General features: G+C 51.2%; 1 protein-coding gene across 1 annotated transcript; it reads right to left on the bottom strand.

Annotated features, from left to right (window-relative positions):
• Positions 1–2,231: 2,231 nt before the first annotated feature.
• On the bottom strand, positions 2,232–5,983 carry RPL8 (ribosomal protein L8). The gene is made up of 6 exons (XM_064706513.1): positions 5,725–5,983; positions 5,432–5,575; positions 3,951–4,092; positions 3,547–3,765; positions 2,690–2,805; positions 2,232–2,431 (listed from the first exon to the last, which is right to left on the bottom strand). Exons 2-6 carry the CDS (start codon positions 5,567–5,569, stop codon positions 2,273–2,275), a joined length of 774 nt encoding a protein of 257 aa, XP_064562583.1. The 5' UTR covers positions 5,570–5,575; positions 5,725–5,983; the 3' UTR covers positions 2,232–2,272.
• Positions 5,984–12,706: the final 6,723 nt, after the last annotated feature.

Below are 12,706 nucleotides of genomic sequence, written 5' to 3'. Positions count from 1 at the left end.
TCAGCTGAGCCTGAGCCTGGTGCTCAGCCCACAGAGCACAGGGACTGGCCCAACTTCAGCCCCATTCTCATTTTCTGCTCAGGGCTTTCACAGATCCTCCCAGCCCGAGGTTAAGCTTGTTAGGAACTCACCTGTGTACATTAAATGGGTATTTTTTAAATTCTTATTGCATTGTTAATTGTCTGAACTTCCCCTGTCGTGTAAACTGCTGGAGTTCACTTCTATTCTACAGCTTAAATTAGGCTTTTGGTTTAGAAAATATATTACTTAAATATTTCATTTAAGGTTGGTTTCTTTAGAGCCTTCCATTGTTTATTTGCTTTATCTTACTCCCTCTTCCCTCATGTTTATTTTCACAGACTTTTAGCACTGGAATAGTGGCTGCATCTGGAGTTTGGTGAAGGGAGAACAATCTTTGCAGTCCTCATATTGCTGTGTGAATTTAGAGACTTCTGGCATTGCATCCTATGTGTTTACATTAAATGTGTTTGGAGCTGCATTAAACCCTGCAATATGGTACTTATTTGTTTTTAATAATTTGTATTAATTACTCCCTACTCATGGGCTTGGTGCACTGATCCTGTGGCTGTGAACACTGGTGGGCAGTGCCAGCAGAGGCAGCCAAGGGTCAGTATCCATCTCCCTCTTCCCAAAAAAATATACAGCATCAAGAGGCCCAAAAGTGGTTGGGAACCTTGATTTTCTGTGAATCCTTTAGGTGCATTTAATGCAAATTGTTGTGGAACATTAAATACTTCAGCTGCTCTTCTGATGGTGTTTGGGAGGAGTGTTACACTGTGGGCCCTGTCAGGAGAGCACAGGAACCCAAGAGCTTCTGAGCTCATGGCAAGAACAGATGTGAGCTTCAGGCCTTGATGGAACTGGAGCAATAGAAACAAACAAAACTCGCCTTTGCTTTGCTTTTTCTTCCTGATGGGTTCTGATGCCTTTCTCCAGGTGTGGTTTGGGCTTTTTAAATCACCTTTCCCTCCTCAGACACACATGGGCAGCTCCAGCACTGGATTTGTGCGTGGGTGTAGAAATTACTTTTCTCACTTTGCATTCTACTGGGTTCCCATCAAAGCAAGTCATTCCCATATAGGGAAGTCTGGTCCTTGGCTCAGACCCCTCCAGCACAGCCAGAGCTGCTGAGATCAACAGGAGCCCTGGCTCTGGGTGTGCTCAGACACGAAGCTGAGCCCCAGCTGCATTCAGCGATTTCTCCCTCCTAAGGCCAGCCCAGCAAAGCTGTAAAAGCAATCTTGCACTAAACCCCATTACTTTTCTCACTGCATTACAGAAGCTGGCTTTTCACAGGACAGCTGTTCTTAGGAGAACACAGCTTCCAAGGTGCTGCTGCCCATGTTACTGCAGCACCTTGGAACATCCCATCATGACCAACATGCAAAGACATGTTTGAAGCTGTCTGCCCTTCCCAAAAACTGATGAGGGGGCAGTCTGTGTGACATCTTGAATTTTTGGCACCTTTCATTTGACTTGAGCCTCACAGTTCCAAAAGGAAGCTCAAACCTTGCAGTGGGAGCAGCTGAAATACTTCCCAAGTTTACAACTCAAGGTTCCCCTGCCCCAAAAGATGAAAATGGAAAACTATTATTGTCGCTTTGTTTTTTAAAGATTTCCTAAGCCTTCTGATATTGACATTTCTGTAGTGAACTTTCTCACACACTTTCTGTAAATAACTCAGTTTTGTATTCCTTTATAGAAGAGAAAGTTGACAGACTTGTTGGTTTGTCTAGTGTCATTAGAGAAGTAGCACTGTCACCCTCCAAGCCACTGTCACTTTTAGAAAACTATAAATGATGGAGTCAGAAAATAAACTTCCCTTTTTTCTTTACCTTAAGAACAGCGGTGTGTGCTTGTGTTTGTGTCCTATAACAACACATTATGTTAGAGATTCTGAACTTAGGAAATTGAGCATCCTTTCTGCCAGATTCCCAAGTTTAACCACAGGATTACTTGACTGCTCTGTCAGGCCCCAGCTTCCACAGAACCAGGCCAACATGAACACACCAGGGCACAAGAGCATCCACAGCAGCGTTACTCCAGCCTGCAGGAGCAGCTTACAGACTGCAAGTGCTGCCTGGGAGAATCCCTGCTCTGCAAGGCAAGGGCAAAAACCCCGAATCTCCACTCACAGCTTCCCGTGCTGAACACGATCCCAGCTTTACCCCCTCTGCAGCAGCAGCAGACACCAGGGACTGCACACGGGCTGTGTTGTACAGGTTTATTGAGTGGCCCCCAGGCTGGGAGCTCAGTTCTCCTTCTCCTGCACGGTCTTGGTGCCGCGCAGGCGGCCGGTGCGGCGCGCGGCGATCAGCCCCACCTTGCGTCCCGCCGGGGCGTCCCTGCGGATGGTCGAGGGCTTCCCGATGTGCTGGTGGTTGCCTCCTCCGAAGGGATGCTCCACAGGCTGCCCGGGGGGGAAGCAAGACAGCAATGTAACCACAGAAACTGGTGCTCAACAGAAATCAACAGGCTCAAGGGGACAAAGAAGTAACTACTTCACTTTTCAGGTGGTGCAGTCACCATCGAGTGCTGCTAACTCACCCCGTGGCTGCACATTTATGTGGGAAGTTTCCCTCCCAGATGCATGCCAGGCTCCTCCCAATATCCCACAAAGCTTCCCTGAACTGTTGGAGGGGACAGGGATGGCTGCAGCCAGACTCACGTTCATGGCCACACCACGGACTCGTGGCCAGCAGTTCCTCTTGGCCTTGTACTTGTGGTAGGCACGGCCGGCCTTCAGGATGGGCTTGTCAATGCGGCCTCCCCCAGCCACGATTCCTGCAGGGAGGGACAGCAACGGTCACACCAGCACCAACACTGACACCAGCTGAGCTACAGCCTTCTTTCTGATCCAGCACACACGGACTGAGCTCTCTTTCTACAGCACTGCCACTTTTACTGCAATGATTTCCTGAGCAACATTTTCAAGTGAAGTATGAACTGAAAGAGCTCAGGAGACTGTGAAGAATTTTGAGGTTAAATACCCCCTTGATTTACTGAGTCAGTTTTACTGGACTAACACACCAGATTACTCATTTTGGTGTCTTCCATGCAGAGGCAGGCAAGTGTTACCAGCAGCCATCTCAGCTGCCAGCCAGGTGCACAACAAACCTGGTGCAGCCTCTGCTTCCTGGCAGTGGCTTTGTCATTCCCTGTCAGACCTCCCCGAACACTCCACCCACCAGACACCACCAACAGGCTCCTTCAGTGCACCAGAAGCAGGAAATCAAAATGCCATTTCCCATGTTAAGTCCTTCCCGAAGAACTGCAAATTTTACAGGCTGGACAATTCCTGAGGACAATGAGCATCTACTTTTCTGTCCTCTCACTAGGTCAAACCTCCAAATTCAGGTTAGCAACATGCAAAAGTAATGCAAGTGTAAAATACTAGCCAGGCACCTGAGCACACTGTCCAGCCTGCACATGACATATTTTCAAGGTGGTTATTAAAAGTGGGGCCTTGTTGGGAAGATTCAGTGACAAGCGCCCAGTGACAAGTTCACAGTGATGGCTCCTTACCCACAACAGCTCTGTTTGCAGAAGAAATGACTTTCTTGGAGCCTGAGGGCAGCTTCACTCTGGTTTTCTTGGTCTCGGGGTTGTGGGAGATGACGGTGGCGTAGTTGCCGGAGGCGCGCGCCAGCTTCCCGCGGTCCCCCGGCTTCTCCTCCAGGCAGCACACGATGGTGCCCTCGGGCATGGTGCCCACGGGCAGGACATTCCCGATGTTCAGCTGGGCTGCAGAGAGCAGGAGAGCAGACACGGCTTCACTGGGGGCCCTGGGCTGGGGTTACAGCCCTGCTGAACACGGGAGGGCTGTGGCAGCAGGGTCCTGCACTCCGGCATCCCGAACTCCAGGAGCTGGGACAGCCTGCCCGGCTCAGCCCAAACCCCAGCCCAGCCCCAGCCCCAGCCCACCCCACCTTTCTTGCCGCAGTAGACGAACTGGCCGGTGTGGATGCCCTCGGCGGCGATGAAGAGCTCCGTGCGCTTCTTGAAGCGGTACGGGTCGCGGAAGGCGATCTTGGCCAGCGGCGCGCCCCGCCCCGGGTCGTGGATGATGTCCTGTGGGAATGCAGAGCTGCTCTAGGGCGGGACACGGCCCCTGCCTCCCTGTGAGGGTGGGAGACCCTGGCACAGGCTGCCCTGAGGAGCTCTGGGTGCCCCCGGAGCCCTGGAAGTGCTCACAGCCAGGCTGGACGGGGCTTGGAGCAAGCCGGGACAGTGGGAGGTGTCCCTGTCCATGGCAGGGGGCTGGAACTGGATGAGCTTTAAGGTCCCTTCCAGCCCAAACCATTCACTGAGCACATGATAATGCCTGTACAAGTGTGCTGCTTGGAGCTAATCCTGTCAGCTTTGTTCCTGACATTCTGCAGGAATCCAGTCTCTCCATGTAAGAAATCCACTTTCACTTTGCCCCACCACCTTTGGGCAGGACAGAACTGGGCACATGCAGAGACTTCTCCCTATGTTTCCTTGGGATTGAAGCATTTCTAAAAATCAGCTAAAACAAAGTTTTTGAATGTCCTAAGTAAGGAAGCACAACTTATTGTTTCTTTCACACTTGGAAAAACACATGCATTCTGCTCCTGATGCACACTGGGATTAAATTACCCAACCATCCATTTACAGGCTACAGACAAGTGAGTGACCCATCTTTAACGTGTTTGTTTTTTAGGACAGCTCACAAACTGTTGGTGTCCATTGCTGACGTTTTTTCAGCCCTGCTGGCCAAATCTCCTGTGTAGGACCAAGCTCAAGTCAAACCCTGTTACCCACCTTCTACCATCACCTCAGCTGGGTGAGAGTGAAGAAAATTCTCTCTCCAAGTGAATATGACCGTGCTGTAAAACACTGGAGGGCTGCTCAGAGCATCCATGCAGCCAGTAGCCCTGCTGGCACTCCACAGTCCCTGACACCTAAGAAAAATCCCTGCATCACCCCTGAACCACTAGCACACCCCAAATTTGAACCACTAGCATACCCAAGTACAGCTACTGCCTTGCTCCTACTGCTCAAGACCAAAATGATGGATATCACTTGGTATTTACAAGTATTTGATTCTTTTTTTTTTAAATACACAACTACCTACATGGGAGACTCCTGAGGCACAGGGAATTCTTAGGCAACATAAAACCACGTTGGTGCTGCTACTCTTAGCAAAGCTCCAGCAGAAACACTAAAGCTGGCTAAGGGTGCCCCCTCTGCTGAGATCTTCTCATAAACCTGGAAGAGTTTAACTTTTCAGGGAATATGATCTATTTAAAGCAAAGAACGCTGGATCGGGACCAGACGGGATAAGGCCCGGCCAGAGGGCCGCGGGCAGTGCTGGCAGAGCAGGGGGAGCGGGGCTCGGCCCCCGGTGCCCGAAGCCCCCGAGCAGCGGCCCGGGGCCCGCCCGTACCTTGACGATGCCCTTGATGTACCCGTGCCGCTCGGCGAAGTCCACGGCGCGGAGCTTGGCCGGGCCCTTCCTGTGCTTCACGTGGGCACGGAACACGGAGCCCGCGCCTTTCCTCTGCCCGCGGATGACGCGGCCCATGGTGCCCTGCGGGGACACGGGGACAGCTCAGCGACACCCGCGGCCCGCTCAGCGGCGCCCCGGCCGTGCCCCATCCCCGCCCTGCCCCTTCCCGCCGCCGCCCGGGCGCGGATGGCGGCGGATCCGGATCGGGACCGCGGCCGCCCCACTCCTACCTCACTCCGGCCTCCCGGGGAAAGAAGGAAGGGCTGACGTCACGAGCGCGCCGAGACCCTTCCGGCGCCGTGACGTCACGCGGGAAGGGGCGGAGCCTCGGCGTTCCCTCAGATCCTCCGGGACACCGGGAGAGCCCCGGGATGGGGCGGGCACCGGGCACGGACCGCGGGCAGCTCCTGGGAGCGGGCACCGACAAACGGGAGCGCCCCGGGATCCTGATAGGAAGGGTCAGGCGCTGCGAGGGGCGGGAGTTCGGGTGCGGCCGTGCAATGCAAGTCAGTATATTTACTGCACAAAGGAAAACAAAAGCGACGCTCGCGGAGTTGTCCCGGTTCCCACAGCGGGATTTTACAGCGTTAAAAGCAACGGCAAACAAAGCCCAGTCTGAGACACTGCAGCGTGCGTTTCAGTGGATAATATAAACAAAACCTGTACATTATATGAATGTAAGTAGGAAATAGATAATTTAAAATATTCCCTATCAGGGATTGCTGTCTCCGAGCAGCCTGGTTCTACAGCAGGCCCCGCGGGGACCGGGGCTGTTCCCCCTCGCTCCAGACCCGCGGGTCCCGATCCAGGCTGGAGCCGGAGCAGTTCCCATCCCGGGGCAGTTCCCGTTCCTGGCAGCTCCCGTCCTGGGGCAGTTCCCGTCCTGGGGCAGTTCCCAGCAGTTCCCATCCCGGGCAGTTCCCGTTCCGGGCAGTTCCCAGCAGTGCCCATCCCGGGTGTGGAAAACGCCAATCACTTGGTTTTAAAATTTTAAAAGTTTAATAGTTATAAAATGGTTATAAAAATAGTAATACAATTAGTGTAATAATAATTTGGACAATTTGGATTAGGACAATATGAGACAATAGAATCACAGAGTTACGGACAGTCCTGTACCTCCTTCTGGGCAAAATAAGCCCGAAGAAAGACACACGTTAACAGAGGATTAACCCTTAAAAGCAATAGCCTGTTGCATATTCACACATCTCATACCGGATGCATAAATTCCATTCAAACAGAGGATTCTGTCTGGTCAGTGTCAGCTTCTTCCTCTTTATTCTGACGGTGTCTTCAGAGCTGACTGAGGTGAGAAGAACTCAATAAGAGAACAATAAATTCTCTTTCTCTGAAAGATTTAGGTGTCCTGTGGCTGCTGTCTCGCTGCGAGTCCTCTCTTTAAAAAAGTATCTTACATAGCATAGTTTCTATTTTAACATTATGCTATAACCTAAAACCATATTTAACACACTACTTAAGAGAATTAATACAGCATTACTTTCTAACATAACACATACAATATTCATTTTAATATTTGCGCAAAGCCATAAAATATATATTTTTCACACTGGTGCAGTTCCTATCCCGGTGCAGTTCCCATCCCAGTGGTCCAGGACCTGTTTCTCTGTGTCTTAAAATGCTCCTTGACACACTGTGAGGGGCCAGGGAGGAAGGGGAGTGAAGGGGGCCCAGAGTTCACGACTGCACTCCTCTGGGGCTTTCCTCACACAATCACAGATTGGCTTATGCTGGAAAAGACCTTGCAGATCATCGAGTCCAACCTGTAACTGAACACCACCGTGTCACCCAGCCCAGGGCACTGAGTGCCACATCCAGGATCAGCACTGTGTCACCCAGACCAGGGCACTGAGTGCCACATCCAGCCTCTCCTTACACATCTCCAGGGGCAGTGACTGCTCCACCTCCCTGGGCAGCCCATTCCAGTGTCTAATCACACCTCCTGTGAAGAAATCCTTCCTGTTGTCCAACCTAAACCTCCCTCCATCCCTGGTTACCTGGGAGAAGAGACCAGTCCCCACCTGGCTACACCCTCCTGTCAGGGAGCTGCAGAGAGCAATAAGGGTCACCCCTGAGCCTCCTTTTCTCCAGCCTAAACATTCCCAGCTCCCTCAGCCTCTCCTCACAGGACTTGTGCTCCAGGCCCTTCCCCTGCTCTGTTCCCTTCTCTGGGCTCTCTCCTGCCCCTCAAGGCCCCTCTTAACTGAGGGGCCCAGAACTGGACACAGCACTTGAGGTGTGGCCTCACCAGCACCCACAGGGGGAGAGACATTTAGTTTAAACCTAAAACTAGGAGACCCCAAGCCTGCTCTCCTGGGATCTCACATTAACAACCAGGGACCCCCAGCTAAGAGCTGCCATGCCAAATCCTTCCCTGAAGAGCTGGACCAAAGGTGCAGTTTGTGGGAGGAGGCTCCAGCCACCACAGGTACAGCTGGATCTGTAATAGTCACACTGCATTGAGCAGTTTGAGAGCTGTAGGTTTTGGGTGAGGAAGTAACTGAGGATAAAACCCCAGCAGGTGCTTTAAGCTGCCTTTGCCAGATTTTAATCAATATTAATTAGGGCATAATTGAGAGATAGAGCAAAGCAGAGGTAATCATCTTAGTGTTCCTAATCAACTTGTGCTTCACCTGGAAAGGGAAATGAAAAGTGCCTTAACACCAGATTTTCTGCATCAGAGGCCACTTTTCCAGAACAGGTCACTGCCAATGACCCAATTCACTGAGGTAGGATTATTTTACCTTATCTGACTCAATGGAAATTAGGAACAGCTCATCAGCCCCACACATGCCATTGCTCCTCTCCTGCAGCAGAAGAACCTACACATCCACCATGTCTGGTGAGCTTTCCCACCACAGTCTTGCTGGGGCTGGTGGAACTCACCCTCAGTAGGATGCACAATCCTGTGATGCCAAGGGCTCAGAGCTGGGATCCTTGTCGGATTCATCCCAGGTAAAAGGGTTAGCATGGCCAGGAGTGCACCCTGCCCATCTGCTGGAGGTCACTGTCCCTCACAGTGTGACAGCTGGCCCCATGTGACAGCTCAGTGCACCACGGCAAAGTGCCACTCACTTGGGTGTACACTGAGTTTGTGTTCAGGCTCAGTGGGAACATCTTGAGACTTTGATTTCTAGTTCCTGTGGCAGCAGGAGTCTGGTTAGCTTTTGCTACTAAATAAGACAAGACACAGATCTCTAAGGAACTGGATAGGAACCTGAATTTCCAAATAAGGTCCATAAACCCAGCAAAATGCATTGGTCACTCCTCTTTCATGTCCTTAGTAAGGACTTTGTAATCATGTAAGAGGTAGTTGTGTAATGATTTAGTACACTCATCAGTTTCATTATCCTCTATCAACTGTGCTTTGTTTTAATTTTATTGTTATTTAATTTGTGGTGCAGTGCTGTAATCATCTGTGAAGCTGCAGCCTCTTGATTCCACTGTGGGCTTGGGCAGCTGCCTCCCTGCCCAGGTACTGCTGCAGCACAGAGGGTAAGGCTGGAGCTGGGATCATCCCTCACTCCTCCCTGCCAGCTTTTGGGTGCCCTGAATATGGACAGAAATGTCTGTTCCAGAAGAGTGTGAAGAGTTCTGAGCTCATCCTCATCACATCAGAGGCTGTTCCAGCCTTTCCTCCCAGTAGTGCTGAGTGGTTGTCACCTATTTGTGTCACCACAGGCTGTGTTTATGCACACCTCAGGATCAGAGCATGCTGCTGCCCAGGGCCCCAGGGCTGGAATCATCCAAGATGACTCTTGAGTACTTTTCCATCAGAGAAAACCAGGAGGAGGCTGGGAACAGTATGCATCTAGGTCTCTATGCACTCCAGATTCCTTAGGATGCACACATGAATGCAAAACCCTGAAAGCCTCCAAGTTTTCTAGCCTAGATGGCATTCAGAAATCAGAGAAGAAATGCAAAGAGATGGCAGAACTGCATTAATGATGATGTAATTTTATACCTGATTTCTTCTTTTATAAGAGACAACATTAATTAACACTTTCATCATCAAGGAATAACAACATTGTATTACCTGGCCCATCCAAAGCACAGACAAAGTTAATTATTTATTTACTTTAGCTGTGCTTTCAGAATTAATGGAGCCAAAGAAATGCAAGCAAGTGGTTTACATTGGATGGTAATTAGAAAATACTGCCCAGGTTTGTCAGAACAGCATGGCTGTGTTGTGCCCTGAGAATCTCAGTGACAAAGAAATGTGAGTGTGGGTCACTACCAGAGATCACAATTCTCTTTAACTTTGAGGAGTGGAGGTGATGCTGTGGTATGAAAAGAGGCCCCCAGGCCCTGGGCTGATGCCACCTCCCAGATCCAATCTGTGGGACATTTCTCAGCATGAGGAGGAGGTGGCAGTGCCAGAGCTCCAGCAGGACAAGCCCATGCTGGGCAGGACAGTGTGAGGCAGGGGCTGCTGGCAGCAGAACAAAGCAATGCAGGTGTTCCTGGCACTGCCACCACCCGCACTGCTGTGCAGCAGCTGCTCCCCTGCAGCTTTCAGCCCTGAGATTTTTGCCTTCAGCACATCCTCTCTGGCAGCTGTATCCTGCTTTTGGCTGGAATAGAGTTAATTTTCCTCCCAGTAGCTGGTACAGGGCTGTGTTTTGGATTCAGCATGAGAACAACGTTCACAGCAGCACCTAAACCATCAGTGTGTTAAGCAGTGCTTACTCTGAATCCAGGATTTTGCAGTGCCTTGTGCTCTGCCACTGAGGAGCTGTGAGGGAGCACGGCCAGGGAAGCTGACCCAGGCTGGCCAAAGGGATATTCCTCACCACAGAGTGTGGTGTCCACATGAACTGGGGCTGACCAGTGCTCAGGAACAGGCTGGGCAGTGGTCAGGGGGCTGAGCAGCTGCACTGTGCATCACTTGTCTCTTGTGGGCTTTATTCATCTCTCTTTTTCCTATTATTATTATTATTATTTACTTTATTTCAAGTGTTAAACTGTTCTTATCTCAACCCATGAGTTTTGCCTTTTGTCAATTCCCCTCCCCATTACAGAAGGCGAGGTGGGAGTGAGCGAGCAGCTGCTGGTACTTAGTTGCCATCTGGGATTAAACAACAAGAAGCTGCTTTGCTTTAAAACATGACAGCCTTTACCAGTCTCCCTGCCTCTCTGCCAGGAGTTCCAGCTGGTGGGAAGAGGAGCACAGGCAGGGCCACCATCCTGGAATTCTCTGGCCAAAGGCCATTTTCCACCAGCACTCAGGCTGTGCTGGAGCTGGGAGAGTTTGCTTATCTCCCTGAGGATTCTCCAAGCCTGGAGCAAGCACAGGGCTGTCTGCTGACCCAGACACATCCTGCACATCTGCACAGATCAGGGGCTTGGGCTCTCAGGAAGCCCTGGCCTCCCGTGCCTCCCAGGCACAGGAATCCAGATGGAATCTGATGGTGCTAGGCAAAATAGGCTGTGCTTCCAAAGCACGGCTGCAGCACGTCACAGCCTGATATTTTGGAAGCAGCTTCATCCTTTGGCTGCTTCAGCTGCAACTGTGAGCTGAGCTGGCTGAGTCATGGCCCCACATCCTGATTCCAGGGCAGTGACACTCGGCAGCGGGAAAGCGCCGGCACTGCTGGGCAAGGCCAGGCCTTCTGTCTCCACAGCCACTTCCATGGCTGGAGCCCATCCCTCAAGCATCTCCCCTGGCTGGCAAATTTGTTGGGATAATAGAGAAAGGATAAAAACAACTCCCCTGATTCTGGAAGGGCTTTGGCAGAGCCGTGGGTGCACCCGCATAAATGCACGGTGGGAACAAGTCAAGGGTGTGTTGCCTTAATTAATCCTTTCATGACAGTCACAAGCTAATTTGCTGAAGGTTAATTGCACTGTAAACAGCAAAAGGGGTAGTGTTCTGCTTGCAACAGATGGCAGCCACCAAGAAATTGATGAGATTGCTGTTTGAAAAAGGGAAAGAAACAGTGAGGTTTCTCTAGGACCCTGCCTTGAAAGGGAGCTGAGGAGGGAAGCCCTTAACTCTGTGCATCTTTTGAAAGGGGAGGAAATAAATAATGGCTGAAGTGTTTCCTCTCTGGGAATGGTATGCTACTAGGAATATAATCCTGACCTCCTTTAGGTGGGCACTTACCTCTGTTTATGGTTTTAGTGACCTCTCGGGGGCTTTGCCTGGGATTAGGAACTGACACGTGGCCTGCTGCCAGCCTGCAGCGTCACAGCTCAGTCTGCAAAAATAACACACCTGCTAATCCCTGCAAACACCCTCGAGGAGATCCTATTGCTGCTGCTCCAGAGCAGGCTCAGGGGAGTCACCTGCTGCCACATGGCCAGGGAGGGGCCACAGACAGCAGCAAAAGGGGCAAAGCCTCATCTCCTGCTCTGCATCCAGAAAAACTCCTTGGACTCCAAGGAAGCATCCTGGGCCTGCAGTGCTTTGTACCTAAAAGGCAAGGAGCCCTTTGTGGGGACCCCCTTGCAGCAGTCCCCCCAGAGCACCCTCAGCATCCTGGCAGGGTACAGGCCACTCAGCACTCCTGGATTTCCAGAGAGAAAAATCCCCCTCCAGACACATCATAGGCCTCTGTTCCACTGACTGCTCCCAAAATAAACACCTTTGCTCTCCCCAGAGGAATTTCTCCTGAAAGGATCAGCTTCTGTTTGCTGTCTTGAAATAAACAGTCTCCCTCAACTGTACCAAGTTCCCTAGCCTGTCTCATTCCCAAACCCTGCCGGGAGTTCCAGGGAAATTACTTGAGCTTTCCCTTCTGCTCTTGCATGAGGCAGAGGAGGTCCCATGACAACCATCCATCATAATTGCAGCTCTCCTGTAAATAGAGCACAGAGTGACCTGGAAGGGAACCATGCTCTTCACAGGGTTTCCTGTGCAGATTGTAATTTGCAAGGGAAGGATTTAGGTAGAAGAATCCTTGCCAAGTGCCCAAAGTTTTCATACACCTGGCAGCCCCATGTACACTTTGGCAACACCTCTGGAATTCCCTGGGCTTGCCGAGGTGTGGCAAAGCCTTAGTTAGCCTGGGGGCACAAGAGACTCGGGCTGTGCCAGGGCAGGATTTATCACAAATACACGGGATAAAATCCTAACAGTGCGCAGAGGGAAGAAGCCATTGAGGGGACTGTCCCCCCTTGTCCCCAAAGGGAGCTGCCCAGCCCAGCTCCAGCAGGGAATTTCTGGGCCGGATTCTGTGATTCCAGGCAATGACA

The sequence above is a fragment of the Zonotrichia leucophrys genome, chromosome 1 (assembly GCF_028769735.1).
Source record: "Zonotrichia leucophrys gambelii isolate GWCS_2022_RI chromosome 1, RI_Zleu_2.0, whole genome shotgun sequence".
NCBI lineage: Eukaryota > Metazoa > Chordata > Aves > Passeriformes > Passerellidae > Zonotrichia > Zonotrichia leucophrys.
Note: the sequence above shows the minus strand (reverse complement) of the source record. Positions and strands in the feature narration are given on the sequence as shown.